The sequence below is a fragment of the Theropithecus gelada genome, chromosome 2, assembly GCF_003255815.1.
Source record: "Theropithecus gelada isolate Dixy chromosome 2, Tgel_1.0, whole genome shotgun sequence".
NCBI classification, from domain to species: domain Eukaryota; kingdom Metazoa; phylum Chordata; class Mammalia; order Primates; family Cercopithecidae; genus Theropithecus; species Theropithecus gelada.
In genome coordinates this window covers 159,613,930-159,633,100 of record NC_037669.1, presented here as the reverse complement: position 1 = coordinate 159,633,100, position 19,171 = coordinate 159,613,930, and the positions used below count along the sequence as shown (strand labels likewise).

Genomic DNA, 19,171 nt, shown 5'->3' with positions numbered 1-19,171 from the left:
TTCCCACCAGCAAGTGCCTTAGGTGTCTTTGAGAATTTGGTCTCCAAGACCTTTCAGAGCATTCATAACTTTAAACCCTGCTCTGCTGTAGTTCCGGGCGTCTCAATAGTAAATGAACCTGCCGGCTCCCAATCCAGCCAAACCAGGAGATAGACTGAGGCTTCAGACTGCCTCGCGGATGCTCCTTGGCACTTGACGGCAAGAGCTAAAAAGAGGTGATTTAAAACACGATTTCCTCGAGCTTAAAGCTTAAGTACCGATTTGCGACCCTACTCTCCGCAGGACACAAACATCGGTTCGCGGCCCCAAGGCGCACGCCGGGGGGCGTGGTTATGGGCACGCGCGCGCGCCCAGGGGCGTGTCCTTTTCAGCACCCACCGAGGCGCCGGCCCCCTCACGCGCAGCGTGGAATCCAGATCCCACGGTCGGCGTCGTTACTCTGCGCATGTGTAACTGCTAGGGGGCGGGCCGGCGGAACGCAAAATTTAGGGAAAGAACAGTCGGGACGGGGAGGGCGGGGCCGAAGGCGGAAGGGTTGAAATCAGCTGGCTGGGTCTCGTGACAGCCTGGGCGGTGGCGACGCAGGCGTATTAGAGCGCGGTCGCTCAAAGCCTGAGCGAAGATGGCGGCCTCCAGAGTGAAACTCTGAGAGGCAGAGGGAGGAGGCGGAGGGGGCGGGGAGGCAGCGCCGCGGCGGCACCAGGAACCCGCTGCAGCGGAGCTACAGGGCCCCGGCGGGGGAAAGGGGAAGTGGTGAGGGTGAGGAGGCCGGAGGGCGCCTCATCCCACTCTGGAAGCTGAGCCGGCGGCGGGAGGAGCTAGGGCTGGAGCCTCTCCAGCCTCCCGCGAAGGTAAAGCCAACTCCGGACACTGAACTCGGGGGCTCTGCTTTACTCCCTCCCCACGCCGTGGGGACTCTGGGGCTCAGGGCAGGGAAAACCGGGTGGTCTTGGCTGCCGCAGCCTGCAGCTGCTAACAGCTTACCCTTCCCCCAGGCTACTGGTCTGGTTCCTTCCGTTGGACCCCCCCCCCACGGCTTTGAGTGACATTAGCTTAGGGCGCTGCCCTGTCCAGCCCCACCCCTCTTTTTGCCTGGTTTTCTTGTTTTTTACCTAGTACGCTCTTCCACTCGCCTTAAATCCTTACCCCACACGCTCTTCATTCCCTTGTGGGCCCCGCCCTCGGGATTCCCTTCCAGTCTCCTAGGCTGAGCACCCTTCCTGCTGGATGCCGGCAACTCTTGTTTCCTTGGGTCAGCGACCCTCCTTCCGCACAATTCCTGCAGACTGACTTTCTTTGCTTTGTTTCGTTTTGTTAGGAAATGAGCATCCGTGTAGTCTCTTCTCCAGTACTTTTTCCAAAATCATTTTCTCCCCCAAGCCTTTTCCTTCCTGTCAGGCAGCTTATTCACGTGGCCTTTCCTCCGCTGCTGTGATTTTACCTTGAATGTGGCCTTTGGAGTGGGTGAAGTAGGACTTAGACGCTCAGTGAAGTGGCTGTTCATCGCTTATTTGATACTTAACTATGCTTAAGAGTCCCTTCCCTTAAATTTTCTCCGTTTGTAGAGTGTTCCGTTAACCACTTTTGTCTTGAGATTGTTTCCTGTGTCCGTTGCTTAGAGGGGGGGAAAAAAGTAAAGATTTCACCCTAATGTGGCGGTGGTCTCCCAAAGTAATTATTTCTCATTTTCCCTCTGCTTTTCCCTTTTACTTTATTCTGGTTTCCCTCAAAAAGGATGCTGTTGCGTCCTCTATGGAGGGCTTTATAGTGTACAGTTATGTTGAGCCTTTTGTAATATAGTGTCTCAGGGAAAAAGTAGAAGTTCAGGACCTGCCCCCAGTAATTCTTTCTTACTATATTTTCTTAGTTTATGGACTTGATATGTTTCTAGGTTTGAAAGTACTGCCTGCGGGGAAAATTACTCACACTGGTCAGGTTTTGTAATATATTACCAGTACTCTGAGTTTATGGGAGTATGAAACAGAATTTGCCTTAAAAAAATTTATAGAAACCACTTGTCAGAAATTCGGTATCCTGAACACAATTCTTTGTTTTTTGGAAAGTGCTGTATTGACTTATTTATCATATAACGTAGAACCTTGTTCACATTTTGTGTAATGTGAAACGCTTTTTAAGCTACTATATCTCAAACTTGGCTTGTGCTATTAGTATCACAATGCATTCAGGCAACACACGTCCTTATGTAGAAATTATTACATTATACTCCTTGTTTGAAAACAGGAAGTAGAACATATTAAGGGAGGAAAAGAGGAGTCAGAGGATTATTAAGAAATAAGAATGTAAAGAACCTTAAAGCTAGAGTTCAGTTCATGGAAAATTCAGCGTTTGTATTCCACTGAGAGGCAATGACTATTTCTCTTTTTCTAAAGCGGTAGTAATAAATAGCCTAAAATATATTAATGTCATATATTGTTAACATTGCTTAGTTGTAAACAAAATACTTAAGCTAAAAAATAAAATAGCATCAATAAATGAATTTTTTGGAGTAATTTAACTTTATCCACAAATAAATAGAAGATGGTTGCCTTGCCCAGGTGGACTGTAACAATACTGGCTTTATTAAATTTGTTAAAATGTTGATAGTGGAGTCTGGTTCTCAATAGTTACTGAATTAGGGTTGAAATTGAAAAGATGTGTTTTAACTAATTTGGCCTCATTCCTCCACCAGTTCTATTTACACAGGTGAATTTGAGGTTTCTGCTACACATACCTTTCCCCTGCTTCTGATTGAAGTACTTTGAATTAGTAAATTGAAACAAGACTGTGCAGATAAACTGCAGCACAAATTTGGTTGCTACAAATAGGTTTTGGCCTAAATGTTCACTGTAATGTTTGGTAGTAAAGGGGAGTTATTAATATTTTGAAAGAGTTCCTTGAGTCAGTGTTTCTCAACTTTATTAGACCCAACAAAGTCTCCCTTTTTATACAAAATAATTAGTAACACCTTCTTTGCTACCTTTAGTTTATAAGTAGTGTAACCACCTCTGGCTTTGGCCCTGAGACAAAAAAAAAAAAAGCTTTGCTCTCACTTCTGTAACAAAAAAAGACCTACACTACAAATTCATGACTTTATTGAAATCTATTAAAGAGCTGAGTCCACAGAGCAAAACCACTGGCTGAAAATTTGAGAGACAGTGCTTACAGAGAGTAGATGTCAATTTCTATTTGCCTTCTTCAGACACAACTGGACAAAAAGCATGATGAAGGCTTGAATGCATAATCTTGCAAACTTATCCACAAACCTCCGTGGGTCTACTAGAAAAGATTGGAAAGAACCCTGGGTGTGTCTGTTGTGGAGTTTGAGAGGGAGGGGAAGAGCAGCAGAACTTTTTAAGAGGGTCAAGAAACTGCTGTGATTCTTCCCCTCTCTGCGTCTTCTGTGAAAAAAAGCTTTAATCTGTGAGGAGAAGGGCATCTCTGTTGGCCCCATTGGTGAACATTCAGGGTGTAGATGAGAAGTGGGAGAGAATCTTATGCCTGGAGGGTCCCTGAGCCCAAAACTGCAGCTGGGGGTGGTCAGCAGAACCAAGAATGCTACCCTCTTGAGATTCAGGAACACAGTGTTTGACTTAGCCTGAACTTTAATCAGAACATCAGACTGTATCCCCCAAACCCCACCCGCTGCCACCAAGCTAAGAAGCTTTCAATAACTAGTAACCACAAAATACTACTAGGAAAGAAACAAGATTATGCAAAGAGGCACAACACAGAGAATCAAACAGGCATTGCTCTAGTAACCGTCGCCCACCAGAGACACAAACTGTTCTGCAGATACGTGAAGTCTGTAATACACTGAGGATAACTATGGCAATAAGAGATCATAAACTAAGTCCAACTCCTAACCAGATTAACACAAACCCTTCACCAAAGGCTTCACAAAGAGCAGGCATGCTCATTTCCAGTCATAACAATTACCTCAATCACTCCTACACAACATGTTCAGCTTTTAACTAAAAATTATGAGACCCATGAAAAAGCAAAAACTCCCAAGAGCTAACAGTCGTGATACGTTTTTTAAAAAGATAGGATCTTAAAAACAAGAGTACTGTTTTGTAAAAGTTAAATACTATAATAATTACGGCATTTTGCCTTGAAAAAGTTTGCTTGAGGCAGTGAGCATTGGATGGAGTTGCAGTTTGTGAATTACTGTGAAGTAGTAGAAGGAAAAAAGTTATAAGATGGAGTGGAAAATTAGTAATATATATGTGAATGTATGTGGTTCATTGACCACCTGAAGTGTGTGTGTGTGTATTTTGTGAATTCCTACATGGCTCAGTTCAGTTGGGTACAATTTTCTGCGTTCACTTAGTGTTGGGACAAGAATCACTATAAGCAAATGGGAAATTTGCATCATGCTCAAATTGTTCAGTAATACACCAATCCTGTTAAATTCACATGATCAGAAAAGCATTATAGCAGAATTGACTATATGCATTTCAGTATGTAAATAGTTAAGTATGATTATACCAAAATACACAAAGGACATGTCAGAGGCTTGTACCTTTACGTGGAATCATTTTGAGATTTTTTTTTTCTTTTATTTTTTTTGAGACAATCTCACTCTGTCACCCAGGCTGAAGTGCAGTGGCACCATCTCGGCTCACTGCAACCTCTGTCTCCTGGGTTCAAGCGATTCTCCTGCCTCAGCCTGAGTAGCTGGGACTACAGGTGCTCGCCACCACACCCGGATGGTTTTTTTGGGTGTTTTCTTTATGTGTGTATTTTTGGTAGAGACAGGGTTTCACTATGTTGCCAGGCTGGTCTTGAACTCCTGACCTCAAGTGATCTGCCTGCCCAGGCCTCCCAAAGTGCTGGGATTACAAGCGTGAGCTACCATGCCCGGCCCATTTTGAGTTTTGACAGAAATGTTGATGGCTACAGATTTGTCACATTGGTGACTCAGATACCACAATTGGGATTATTAGCATTGTCAGAAAAGAACAGGGTTAATAAAGTATAATCTCTTAATTACATTGTAGTTACATTCCTGGAAAAATCTCTGTATATTAAACCCTGCAAAATGTACTTGGTGAGTTATATATAAAACAGAATTAGATTCTGGGATTCATTCATTATAAATAGGTTTTCGCCTACATGACTAACCATTTGGACTTTTGGACTTTCTTTTCTTTTTTTTTTTTTTTTTTTTTGAGACCTCATTCTGTTGCCCAGGCTGGAGCGCAGTGACACGATCATAGCTCACTGTAGCCTCAATCTCCTGGGCTCAAGCGATCCTCCCACCTTAGCCCTCCTTAGTATCTCGAACCATAGGCACGCCATGCCCAGCTAATTTTTTAAAAAAATTTTTAGTAGAGACGAGGTCTCACTGTTGTCCAGGCTGCTCTTGAACTCCTGAGCTCAAGCAGTCCTCCCACCTCAGCCTCTCAGAGTGCTGGGATTACAGGTGTGTACTACCACACCTGGCTCACTTGGACACTTGAAAGTCTTATGGTGCAGACAGTACTTATCTTTGGGACTGTAATATATGTCGAGTATCTAGTCTCATCCACTAAATGCTAGTAGTGCTCCAGTCATAGTGCCTCAGATGGGATGGCATCCTACCCCAACCACTACTTTAGTTCAAAATTTAATCAGTGGTTTTCAACATATTTTTTCTGTTTCAGCAGTGTTCACATGCTCAGCACATGCCAACTTATAACACTTCTTGTTATGTGCAGTGATTCTTAATCATAGGAACTCCTTTGAGAGTAATGAGTTAGATTTCTTTGTAAGAAATAGCTTAAGCCAATATGGTTATGATCATCTTTGCTAATTTAAGTTAGTTACCTGTGCAAAGGTGCATTTAGGTGTGGTTCAGTCAATGAAACCATATAACTTGCTAGTAATTCTTTTCAGATGCTCTTTATTCAACAGTCTATGTATGTGAGTTTTACTTGTACTTTTATGGACTACTTGTGAAGAAGAGTGAGCTTTAAAGTCAGTGGAATTTTACAGTTTAAGCACTCAAGTTGCCCTTAGAAGAACACTGCCTATTCACATATTTAGCACATGCCCAGTGGTGATATCTCTTCGCAATTGATTAGTAAGAATTTGATATTTTGATTATCAGATAGAAAATGAAACCCCTAAAGCAATCCAAAATAATAATTTTAGCTGGATGCACAATAATAACACCTGTAATCCCAGCACTTGGAAGGCTGAGGTGGGAGGATCACTTGAGGCCAGGAGTTCAAACCTAGCCTGAGGAACCCCGTCTCATCAAAAAATAACTAGCTAGGTTTGGTGACATGTGCTCGGGAGGCTGAGGCTGGAGGATTGCTTGAACCCAGGAGTTCGAGATTACAGGGAGCTATGATTGTGCTGCTGCACTTCAGCCTGGGTGACAAAGGAATACCCTGTCCCTTAAAAAATTGTTTCGATGCTTTGATTTTTGCCAGCTCTAGTTGCTACAACTTAATGGAAGGATTGATAAGGTTATGAATGGAGGAGATGTTCTCTAATGTTTCATGTATTCTATAATACATTTAAATGCTTATATATGGTGTTCTGACTTTTACTGTATTCCTTAATCATCTAAGGCTGTGGGGTTTCTCTCCTCAAACTTCTAGTCAAGCTACATAATGTATTTTGAATGTTTATCAAATCTTAGAGCAGATAAGCCATTTTCCCCCCAAACCTTAGAGCTAATGGGCTTAATTTTAAAAGTGAAACTTTGCTTTTTTAAGATCATTTGGTAGTGTTCTGTAAACTGTAAAGCACTACAGAAGAGGTAGGAGTAATAGGGATATTTCAGAACTGAGCTAGAAATGTATGTTATTGCTATTTTGTATTGAGTGAAGGGGAAAATGTTGCAAATTAAACTTTGGTCTTTTAATAGTATAAAGAGAACAGTGTTTGGGTTTTCAGGATGCTTTCTGTAAAACTGTCTTCAAGTTGTATTTGTTAAAAGCTTAGGAAATTCAGTCCCGCATTATGCATTTAATGTAATGATAGGAAAAACAGCAACAGGTGAAAATATGACCGCTGAAAATTTATTTTGCCCATTTTAGGGCCTGTTTACCGTAGTAGAGCATGATTATTAAATGCCTGTTGATAAGCTGAAGAGCTTATAGAAATAGTATACTTTGTTCTTGCATAAGCCAGGTTATGCTTCAAAGATAAAACGAAATAGAAATTAAGTCTAGAAAGTTACAATAATGTGTATAAACTAAAAATAGGTAAATGATCAATAGCAATGATTTCAAAGCATTGCTTAAGTGAACATGTTTCTGGAAAAAAGCTTTCAGGTGAGTATTGTAAGGCATTTTTAAGCTTTGGAAAGGGAAGGGTCATAGTAATACATCTTTCACAGAACATTTGACTTTTTTTTAAACAACAGATAAAGTTCTGTTTTGTCAGAAATACAAATTATTCCTCTCAGGTGAAATGAGCATATGTGGGATAGAAATAGAAGAGATAAGTCTCTTTTTCAATACTTAATTTATGTTGTTGAGTAGAAGAGGGTAACAGAATTAACTGCTATGGTATGTATGCTTGTTCCCTCCTCCCATTAAGTGTTTCTTCAGATTTAAGGGTTGCTTTTGAATTTTTCTTGTCTTGTATTTCATGAATATATACCCAGTTTGTAATTGAAAGGAACCAAGTTTCTAAAAAGAATGGGGGAGATCTCAGATTATTTCAGCTATCTAATGGTAGTGAAACTAGTTAGAAGTTGATTTTGATGTGGCAGACAGTGCAAACACTTCACTTTAAAATATCTGGGCAATTATTTGAAGATACGATTATCAGATGAAATTTGATATCACCACTGGTTTTCTTATTCTTTAACAACATCTATCTTTGGAGGTATCGGGTTCTTCAGTAAGTTAAGGAAGGCTAAGATGGTAGCTGCTAAAAATCTTAATTTGTGATAGATTTATGGTTTAAGATTCCTGTTGGTATCATACATATTACGCATATTGATTTGTTGTTCATTTAGAAGAAAATGCTTTTACCTGTACTTGAGTCACATGTTAAAATGAAGCTAAAATTTAAAAAGGGTTAAAGTTCGTATGGCAGTGTCCCCCATATACAGCACGTTCTATCTAAACAGTTTAGTGGTAGCTATTTAATGTAGGTAAAAATTAACATTCTGTTAGCCATTTATATTTTTTGCCATTTGTTTGAAACCAAACTAATCTAGTGCTATGATTTACTCAGATTTTGAATCCAGTTACAAACAAAACTAGATCCTCAAGAAGCCAATATAAAGTACTCTCTGATTAGTTATTACACTCATTGGTTATTTTTTCAAAGGGTTAGTCTTTCCATGGTTCTCCTTACTACCCCTCCCTTTTTGGTAAGATACAGCTGTAGGAAGCATTACGTTCATAAATTAGTTCCTATGATGTGAATGTCTACTACATTTTAAGTGTGGTTTTGGAATGTAGCATTGTTTCTATTGTAGGAGAGTTTGATCACAAAAGGCAAACTCCACAGTTTTCACACAACATATTGTAAACATTTTCACCTACAGCCGGGTTGAAAGAACTTTACATTAGATACCCACATGCCTACCTCCAAGGTTTTTACGTTAACATTTTACTGTACTTGCTTTATCATAGATCTGTCCATCTTTCCCTCAATCCGTCTTATTTTTTATGCACTTCAAGACAATTCACATTTTTAATTAATTACTTGAGGGCAGAGCTAATGATGAAAGTAAGTTCTGTTCTTGCATTTTCAGACTCAAAATGGGAAAACTGATAGCTTACCTGTTCTCTGCAAGTTGTCATATTTGTGTAAAAATTACTTCCAGTTGATCATGCTAAATACATGCTTTAAACAGGTGACTAGCCTTGATTAATGCCAATTCCTTCTTTCACTAGTGTATTTTTTCTAAGTGTATTCATTCATCCCTAGTTAAATGAGTGTTCCGTTTGCGTTTTTGCTTAACACAAGCCATGTGTATATACTTAATTTTGCTGTGTGTAAATTCTTTTGCTTGTAGCTTGACCATAATCTGCTTGAGCGTCTGTAGTGTTGAGTCCCTTCATCCTGCTTTTGTTCTTAGTGTCAATTTGATGTAGGCTTCTGCTCACTGGACTCCCAAACCCTGTGGTTTTCTGTCAAAATTATGTATCTTCTAAAAGATCATTCTCATTTTAACCATAAATGATCTTAAATGGTTTGCCAGTATTACTGCCAGTAATACATTAGAGGATGCAAGAATATTGTGTTGTTCGAAAGCATGACACAGTAGTACTCATTGAGAGAGGTAAGTCTAGCCAAAGTGCCTGTGTTGCCCTGAATTTGACTTTTTAACCCATAGGACAGTTCTGTAAAAAAAACAAACAGACGTTTCTTTGGTGGTATAATATTAGGATAGAGCATGAAAACAAGTGAAGCTGACTTGCAAAAATTGGAGATGCTTTCAATGTAATTTAATTACAAAAGGCATGTAAATTTGATTTTTCCTCATCAGAAAGAATTATGGGTCTTTGAGAACTTGAAACATGGAACACAATTGCAGGAATGAAGGAGATGAAATTTAAGTGACGTTAGTTTGAGCAGATAAATTCTTGCTATTTCAAATAGTCTCTAAACAACTGGCAGAATGGCAAATGCTAATGATACAGCTGCTACCAAAATCACATTCAAGATCCTATTTAACTGTTTACATTTTTTAGTTGGACAGTTTATGGTTGTTTATAGCATGTGCTTATACATGACTTAACTGATATTACTTGCTTGATACTTCAGCTTCTGATACTAGAAATTCTACAGATTTTTTTCATCATAAATATTGGAAATTAATGGTTGCTTAAAAGTTTTTGCCTATAAGTGATGATTTTTTTGAATCACTTTTAGAGCTTATTAAATGTACAGAGGAAATATTGACTGGAGATTAAATTTATGACTTCTTTTTTCTTGAAAGTTTCTCAAGCCATAGTTAAAATATAGCCATCAAACATAAATTTAAAAATACTAGGTTGGATACATGTAAGGAAACAATTCTAACAATTGAAATTTCAAATACCTAAGTGGGGAATATTAAAAATGTAGTAAATAAGATTGACTTGTAATAGTATTTTGTAGGAGTAAAGTTGAAATAAAGAGAAGCTTAAGTGTTGGGTTATAGTTGACAAGATGATTTTTAAAAATTTCATCTATCCTGATTATCTTGGTCTTTATACATATATACGTGTGTGTGTGTGTGTGTTTGTGTGTGTGTGTGTATATATATATATATGTTTTTTTTTTTGAGACAAGGTCTCACCCTGTTACCCAGTTTGAAGTGCAGCCCCCCAAGTAGCTGGGACTACAGGCGTGTGCCATGGCACCCAGCTAATTTTTTGTATTTTTAGTGGAGACAGGGTTTTGCCACGTTGCCTAGACTGGTCTTGAACTCCGAGACTCAAGCGTTCTGCCTGCATTGGCCTGCCAAAGTGCTGGGACTACAGGCGTGAGCCACTGCACCCAGCAATATTTTTTTCTTTTTAAAAACATTTTATGGGAAACATAACTTGTAGCAATAAATAATAATGACAGTAACAATAATAAATGCCACCCTCATGTACATCATTAAGAAATATATATTGTTAATTTCGAATGGTTAAGTAAAACTGAATGCTGATTAAATCAATAGAACACTGTACTTTTGAAGGTGGAAATTCTAGGTGATATATATTGCATACTAGAAGGATGGAAATTAAAAGATTGAGAGAAAATCGAGTTATTTAATAGAATTTCCCCCCAAAATGCCGTATTAGGTACAAGAGCTGGTAAGTTCTTGAAAATAAGATATAATAGAAATACTCAAAATAACTTCTTTTTTTGGGTTATCTCATTTAGTCCTCATCATAGCCCTTCGGGACAGTTATTATTCCTATTTTATAGATGTACTATAAATCAGATAAGTTCAGAGACTTTTGTTCAAAGTTATACAGCTAGTAAATGGCAATTATAAAAGTTCTCCAGCCTTACCTTGGTAATAGATTATTAAAATCACTCTAATGGAATGTTCATGTAGCTTGTTGTGCCAGTCCCTCGTTAAAGTATAGCATGTAGAATGGCAGCTCTGTAATCAGTGCCCTAGGGAGGTATTCCAGGGTCTTCCCAGATTGAGTGATACTTGACTGCTGTACTTGGAGGACCTCTAGACTGTCTTCACTCATTTGCCAGTCATTATCTTGAAATTATTCTACCTCTCACTTTGAATGATACATAGTTGGTACGTATTTCTGATCTTTATGCATTGCCGTTACCCTCATTAGTGAGTTTTCTGTGTGTCTAAAAGTATCTTCATGGTCTAAAGGGGTTAATGCAATTTCCAGACCACTTGCCATTCATTGGATGAAATGACTTTATCAAAGAGTAGTTAAGATTTTACTGAGAATGTAAAATAGATTTACCTGAAAATGTGGATGGGCTAATATTACACTGCTGGAAGATAGATCTCAGCCTCAGATCTCATTTATCTGGTTATCTTTTTGTTCATATAAAATGTATATTTAAATAGGGATGGGGGTCTTGCCATGTTGCCCAGGCTGGTCTCAAACTCCTGGACTCAAGTGATCCTCCCACCGTGGCCTCCCAAAGTGCAGGATTACAGGCATGAGCCACCAGTGCCTGGCCAATCTGGTTATTTTAAAAGCTCGATGCTGATTAGAATAATTGAACTCTCTTTAAAGAGTATCCTGAGATCATATATTGGTAGCAAATTTTTGTCATTGTATGTTTGTTTTGAACACTTTGTTAAAAAATGTCCCCACCCCCCCAGACGAAGTCCTGCTTTGTCAGCCCAGCTGGAATGCAATGGCGCCATCTCAGCTCACTGCAACCTCTGCCTCCTGGATTCAAACAATTCTGCCTCAGCCTCCCAAGTAGCTGGGATTACAGGCGTTCTCCACCATGCCTGGCTAATTTTTGTATTTTTAGTAGAGGTGGGTTTCACCATGTTAGCCAGGCTGGTCTCGAACTCCTGACCTTGTAATCTGCCCACCTCGGCCTCCCAAAGTGTCAGAATTACAGGCGTGAGCTACCACACCCAGCCAAAAAATGTTTTTTAAGCTTATACAAAGATGGAAATACTTTGAAAGTTTATTTATAGATGATAGAATATTTCAGCTTTGGAGACTTTTTTGTTTCTTTTGTCCTATGTTGAATATGATAATTTGTTTTACTGCTTAAAATTGTAGATTTCAAAGTTATTTCTAACGAGTGTCCAGTCATCTGTCCAGATGAAGATAATAACTGAAACTAGTTCTGAATTATTCCAGGAGTTTGCTGTCAAATGATACATCTGTAATTAAATGGTCAGGGTGAATTTTTTTTTTTTTTAAATTGAGGGAAGGTATTAAAGTTTAGATTAAGAACCTAGGGTAGGGAAACTAAGCAGGTTGGTCCAAAGTCTGGCCCAATTGCTTACTAGCTGTGTTACATTAGAAAAGTGATATAATTTATGTATCAGTTTTCTTGTCAATAAAATGAGAGTCATACCTGTACTGCAGTGTTGTTACGGGGACAAAAGGAAATAAATGCATGGTAAATGCATAGCCTGATGACTAACGTGATGAGTATTCAACACAAGTTGTTTACTAATTTCAGGACATGTCATAAATTTTCAGATAAGAGTCACCTTGCCTCCCCAGCTTTATTAAAGGCAGTCTTTAATGGAGTTTTAAAATGGAAAAGCATTATCCTGATCTCCATTTTGAGGTTAGGCAGACGGTAATATAGCATTGAATTATTCCACTATTTCTGGGGTTGACTTGGCTACTTAGTGGGGTATCTCTTCCCTCCCTTACCTCTCAGATATACCCCTACTTAAATATAATGTAGTTGAAGGCAAGCTTTTCAAATAGAGGAGCAATTTTCTTCCATAAAGAGCCCATTTTACTAGCCTTTTATGGGATGCAGAGTAAAACATCACGTTGCTTTCTTAAATATTAGAGACAGAAAATTAGGTGTGCAAATATTGGACACAGGAACTTGTACTGATGATAGGAACTTCCAGAGAATTGAAGTACTACTTCTTTCCTCCTACACTAGTTTTCTGTCAGCATTCTAATCTGCATCAGGAATACAATATTTATTCTAATAGTCCAGGTCGTTGGTAGTTTACATTTATCTTAATGTGTTATATCTTCTCATGCTCCTTTTATCTATCCCAATCTAAGGACTCTCTGGAGTCTGGTGCTTTCATCACCTCCTGGTTTATAGACCTTCAGAAGCCTTCTTGATGTAAAGTTGCTTAATTCATCTCCCAAAAGGTCTGTTGGAGTTACATACCTCCAAATCAGTGATACCTATGAGGTCATTCTTTAGGTGTTTTTTAAAAAAATTATTTAAAATTTTTTATTTAAAAGTTCTTACATTTCTTTTGTTATTGTGAGATGATTTTGTTCTTTTTCCCCCCTATGGGTTTATTAGGGATCTTTATTCCTTCTGGGTCATGACCTGTGTTTTTTATGGTTGTCATTTAAAAATCTTTATTTTTCTCTGCCTTTCATTTTAACTTTTAGATCCTAAATTTTATCAACCAGTCTCCACTCAACACATTTTCTTGTTTCTCAGTTTTCCTGAGATAGGCCCTTGGTACAGAGTCAGTTATTCCAATATCTTAAGTTACAGACTAGGAATACAAACACCATTCTTCAGTGTCAGCCTTTTACCTTTTCTATCTGCCTTTGTCTTCCATTGTTCCACTCTTCAGTTATAATATATAGGGGAAAAATATCTGTATACCTGTCTATCTATCTATCTATCTGTCTGTCTATCTCCCCTTTTTGGTGAGTCTTCAGAAATACCGCCCAAGTTTCTTTTCAGCAATATCATTTACTGCAAAAGATTCAGAAGGCAGGGATAATGCTTACTGGGTTTAATGAATCTTAGTTGGATGCCTTTGTCATCCCAGGTATGAAATCCAGAAACAGACAGACAAAACACCACACCAGCTGTCAGGACTATATTCAGCTGTCCCTGTACTCACTAGTAGGAAGATGTTAGTTGACTGTAAGAAATTTCTTCTTTGTGGTAACAATAAAAGCTTCTTTAAACTTGGTGTTACCTGTGTTTCCTTTTGTTATTTTTCAAAGCATGAATTGCTGATGCCTTTCCAGAAGATTTGACAAAACCCTATTTGGGAGTCCCTGTTACAGCATCAAATTTGAGGTAGATACCAGAATTGCCCATGTATTTGCTCAATTTTATTCCTCACTCAAATACTGATTTTTGAGCACCTGTTTTGTATCAGGCACTCTTGTGGCCTCTGTAGAAACAATAATGAGCTGAACAGACAAAACTATCTCTCTCTGGATATTCCAGTAGAATTAGGTGAATAATAAATTGCACATTCGAATGTGAAAAGTGCTATGGGGGAAAAACAGGAGTAAGAGGGAATAGAAGTGTAGAGTGAGGAGGAGGGTGGTTACAATTTAAAACAAGATGGTTAGCGTCAGCGTCATTGGAAAGGTGACATTTGAACATAGATTTGAAGGAGAAAGAGGTATAAGCCATGTAAATATCCAGGGGATGAGTGTTCTATGTAGAGTACAAAGGCTCTCGCTAATTGGTAATACAAAAACAAGTAGGACGAATGAAGAAAGCAATTTCAAAATAAGGGTATCTTTAAAAAAATGTTTTTACCACTCAGGTATATACCTAAGAGAAATGAATATGTATGTTTACACAAAAACTTGTATATGCTTGTTCATAGTTGTATTATTCATAATAGCCAAAAGGTAGAAACAACACCTGTGTCAGTCAATTGATGAATGCATAAAATAGGTGTATCCATACACCAGAATATTATTTGGCAGTATGGACTAGCATAGGTAAACCCACAGTGACAAAGGAGATTAGTGGCTGCTAGGTGCTGAGGTTGAGGTATAATGGGGAGTGACTGCTAACAGTTTCTTATTCGGGTGATGAAAGTGTTCCAGAAAATAGTGCTGATAGTTGCAGAACTCTACATGTACTAAAAATCACCAAATTGTACACTTTTAATAAAAGTGAATTTATGGTATGTGAATTATGTCTGAAGCCGTTATAAAAATGTTTTTGCCTTAAAAGTTTTTTCTAATCATATAAAAAATACTTGCTGACTTAGTATTCACAGTATAAAAAGGTATAAAGCAAGCTTAAATAAACAATTCCAACTATTCAGTTTGTATTATTAGCACTTTCGTGTATTTTCTACAATTTTTGTTTGTTTGTTTGTTTAGAGACAGAGTCTTGCTTTGTCATCCACTCTGGAGTGCAGTGGTGCAATCTCGGCTCACTGCAATCTCCACCTCCCGGGTTCCATGGTTCTCCTGCCTCAGCCTCCCGGGTAGCTGGGATTACAGCCATCTGTCACCACGCCTGGCTGTTTTTCTGTATTTTTCATAGAGATGGGGTTTCACCATGTTGGCCAGGTTGGTCTCGAACTCCTAACCTCAGGTGATCCACCTCGGCCTCCCAAAATGCTGGAATTACAGGCGTGAGCCACCACTCCCGGTCTCTACAATATTTTTAGAGTGCGTTTTGAACTAGCAAGGCAAGGGAGAGATAGCTAAGTCAGAAAAGAAATAACCATATTTAACTTTTATTCACAATGAAGTAAGTGATATAGTATTTTCAAAATCTATCAGTCTTTAGCAGCCAGTTCTAACAATTTATCCTGTAAAATTAGCTAAGTGTACTTTTTTTAAGTGAAATAAATGGATTCTGGATTTTATGTGCTGGGTTATAGTCAATGAATATTGTACATAATGTGGTCTCTTTGCATGTGACTGTTAGGAGGCTGATTCCACTGGTGAGTCATCACGCAGATTGAACAGTCTTGATCTGTTCTATATCCTGTTCAACCAGAGGAGTCCGTTAATCAAACCGCCGTATAAGTTTCTAAACACTTATTCTCAATTTCTGTACTTGATGTGGCTTGGAAACAAACCATTCGCAGCTATGCTTTGAGTAGCACTGTTCTGGAGTATTCATAAAATGGAATACCATATAGCCTTAAAAATCATTTTCTTATAGAATAATTATATGGGGAAAGGTTAACATTCTTTGAAAACAAGTTAAGCAGTACAAATGGCAATCTTGTTTAAAAAAAGGATTTTTCTAAATATAAAAAGGAAGGCTAAAATATCTTCAGATGTAAGAACAAATGATTTGCTTTCTGAACATTTAGATTTCTTACTATGGACATGTATTACTTTTATAATGAGAAAATTGTTTTATTTTTAGAGACAGAATCTCACTCTGTCACTCAGGCTGGAGTACAGTGGCAAAATCATAGCTCAGTGTAGCCTCACACTCCTGGGTTTAAGTGATCCTCCTACCTCGGCCTCAGATAATACCACACTATTCAATCGTGCTATTCAGCCCTTCTCTTCTGAAAAGTAGCTAGGAATGTAGGCACATGCTACTATGCCCTGAACTGTTATTTTTTGAGAGATAAGGCCTCACTATGTTGTCTAGGCTGGTGTCAAACTCCTGGTCTCAAGCGATCCTCCCACCTCAGCCTCAGAATGGCTGGGATTACAGGCATGAGCCACTGTGCCCGCGAGAAAATTATTTTTAAATTGCCTTATTTATAGCAGGTACCCTTTGAAGTGGTAGTGTCAGCAAAATGATCAGCACTTAGTAGCTCACCAAAAACCTTTTAGAATTGGTTTGACACTTGGAAAATGTGTTTAGGTGTCCATTGTGTGCCGTGGCATTATTTGGCAATGTCAGATTTAAAGCTTTATTTGTTTGACATTTTAAAAATTCTATACACTGGGGATGTTGGTAGGGGTCGTTTCTGGTCCTCAAGAAACGCAGTCCAGTGTGGGAGAGAGTTGGACAATCACAATGTGGTGCTAAAGGTTATGATAAAGAGTTGCATACACCAGTCCTTATCTTTAAAAACCTTACGGTCTTGGCTGGACGCGGTGGCTCACGCCTGTAATCCCAGCACTTTGGGAGGCCGAGGTGGGTGGTTCACGAGGTCAGGAGATCAAGACCATCCTGGCTACGGTGAAACCCCGTCCCTACTAAAAAAACAAAAAATTAGCTGGGCGTGGTGGTGGTGGTGGGCGCCAGTAGTCCCAGCTACTCGGGAGGCCCAGGCGGGAGAATGGCGTGAACCCGGGACGCGGAGCTTGCAGTGAGCCGAGATTGTGCCACTGCACTCCAGCCTGTGCGACAGTGTGAGACTGCATTCAAAATAAAAAAATTAGTGGGGCGTCGTGGCGGGCGCCTGTAGTCCCAGCTACTGGGGAGGCTGAGGTGGGAGAATGGCGTGAACCCGGGAGGCGGAGCTTGCAGTGAGCCAAGATCGCGCCACTGCACTCCAGCCTGGGCAACAGAGCGAGACTGTCTCAAAAATAAACAAAACCTGATGGTCTTGTAAAGGATATATGGCAGGCTGTGAAAGTAACAGATCATATTACCTTTCTTATGGGAATCTTGGGAAGGTTAAAGATATATAACATGTATTAAGTGCCCTCATATTTTTATCTTCCAGGTTTGAGCACAAAATGAACATAATTAGGGAAAATAAGGATCTGGCATGTTTCTACACAACAAAACATTCATGGAGGGGGAAGTAAGTATTCCTGTTGGTTTTATTTTTCTGTGCTTCTATAAAACTTTTTAAACATTACTCTGTTTCATAATCTTGAATAATACTGCACAACTCTAGGCTATACAGCCCTTCTCTTCTGAAAAACGTGCGATTTTAAGTGTAAACGCTACATTCTTTTTCTCTTTTGACATTTCCAGTTTTCAGTATCTTTCTTGGGAAGGAGTTTGGTAAGAATTAAAAGTGACAGTTAAAAGGAAAATAAACCAGTTATCCACCCTCTTGTATGCTATCAATTAATGACGAGGTTATGTAGTAGTAGCCGAGTGTTAACCCTACATTTTTATTACCCAGAGACTAACCTGTCTGTAACCAACATTTTCATATCCGTTTGACTGTCAGAGAAAATAGGCCATTCTAGTGAAGTCTAACCATTTTTTAGGCCTTTAATGAAATTTAAAAATTGGGTTTAATCTTTTTTCTTTGGAAGGGAGCGATGGCATTTTTTAGTAGCTTCCTAGTCAGACCAAAATGTAAGTGCCTCTGTTTCCTGTCTGTAAGATGGATGGTAATTCCTACCCTTCAGATTTTTGTAAGGATTAAATGAAGTGATATAGCATGTATGAAAGTTTTAAAACTATGCCTTAAATATACTGAATATTCAGTGAATGGCATCTGTTGACCATTACAAAAGTTTAGTCTCTGGTCCTTTTGATCAGTAATGAGTAAAATGAGTGTGTCACACTTTCACAAATCATTGACCACATTATTCTGAATCGTGCCACAAGGTAAAATGTGACACATGCACAAAGCCAGTATGTGTTCTCTCAAGTTTTCATTTTTTAGTTACCAGAGTGGTAACTTCTTAGGATAAGCTCTCTAGTATTTCTGGTTTGCATTAGCAAACTGCCTATAATTTTGGAAGATTTGAGTATTTGATTTTGTTGTCTATTAGCTCAATTGTATGAACTCCTAAATTAGAATAATTGTTACCCTTGTAGAATACTTGTCTCTAATTTTTTTTTCCCCCTAGTTAGTTTCAGTGAGTGAAGTCAGGGAGAAAAGTGGCATATCCGGGGTAGTATGAGTCATTTTAGTTCTTTGAATCAACCTTAGAAAAGTGTATCTTTAAATGATCCTTGTTTTTTCCTTAAGTGGTAGATTACTTTGGTCATCAAAATGGAACTTCTGCTTTTAATATGGTTATAACATACTGATACATTCTAAAGAACAGACTTACTGCAATGCTTTTTGCTGTGTGAGCTTGTAAGTAACTGTGATTATCAGAATTTTTGGTAATGTTAGAGTAGTGACTAAGACTTAATAATCCTCTTATTTCCTCCTTGTAACAATTCGGAGTCCAACTGTTTGTGTGCTCTTAGCAAATTCTTTTAGCCTTGAAACTTTGTTTTGTTTTTATAACAGCTTTAAGGCATAATTTCTATACTGTAAAATTCACCCTTTTAAAGTATACAATTCAGTGGATTTTAGTGTATTCATAGAGTTGTAAACCATCATCACTGTTTTGAGAACACTTTCATCACCTCGCCTTCCCTGCAAAAAACTTCCTCTAAAGACTGCGTTAGAAATCAGCAGTTAACTCCCTTTTTCCCCTTCTTTTGGCAGGCGTTAATCTACTTCCTGTCTCTGGATTTG

At 38.8% G+C, this 19,171-nt stretch overlaps 1 protein-coding gene across 2 annotated transcripts in view; it reads left to right on the top strand.

Annotated features, from left to right (window-relative positions):
* Positions 1–618: 618 nt before the first annotated feature.
* Positions 619–19,171, top strand: part of DNAJC13 (DnaJ heat shock protein family (Hsp40) member C13) — a 121,263-nt gene continuing 102,710 nt past the window's right edge. Inside the window, exons 1-2 of one of the 2 annotated variants that reach the window (XM_025376313.1) lie at positions 619–851; positions 17,459–17,539. In XM_025376313.1, coding sequence (XP_025232098.1) covers positions 17,472–17,539 — 68 coding nt within the window. In that variant the 5' untranslated portion in view covers positions 619–851; positions 17,459–17,471. The remainder of the gene's footprint in view (positions 852–17,458; positions 17,540–19,171) is intronic. The other variant, XM_025376314.1, reaches the window with a different exon arrangement.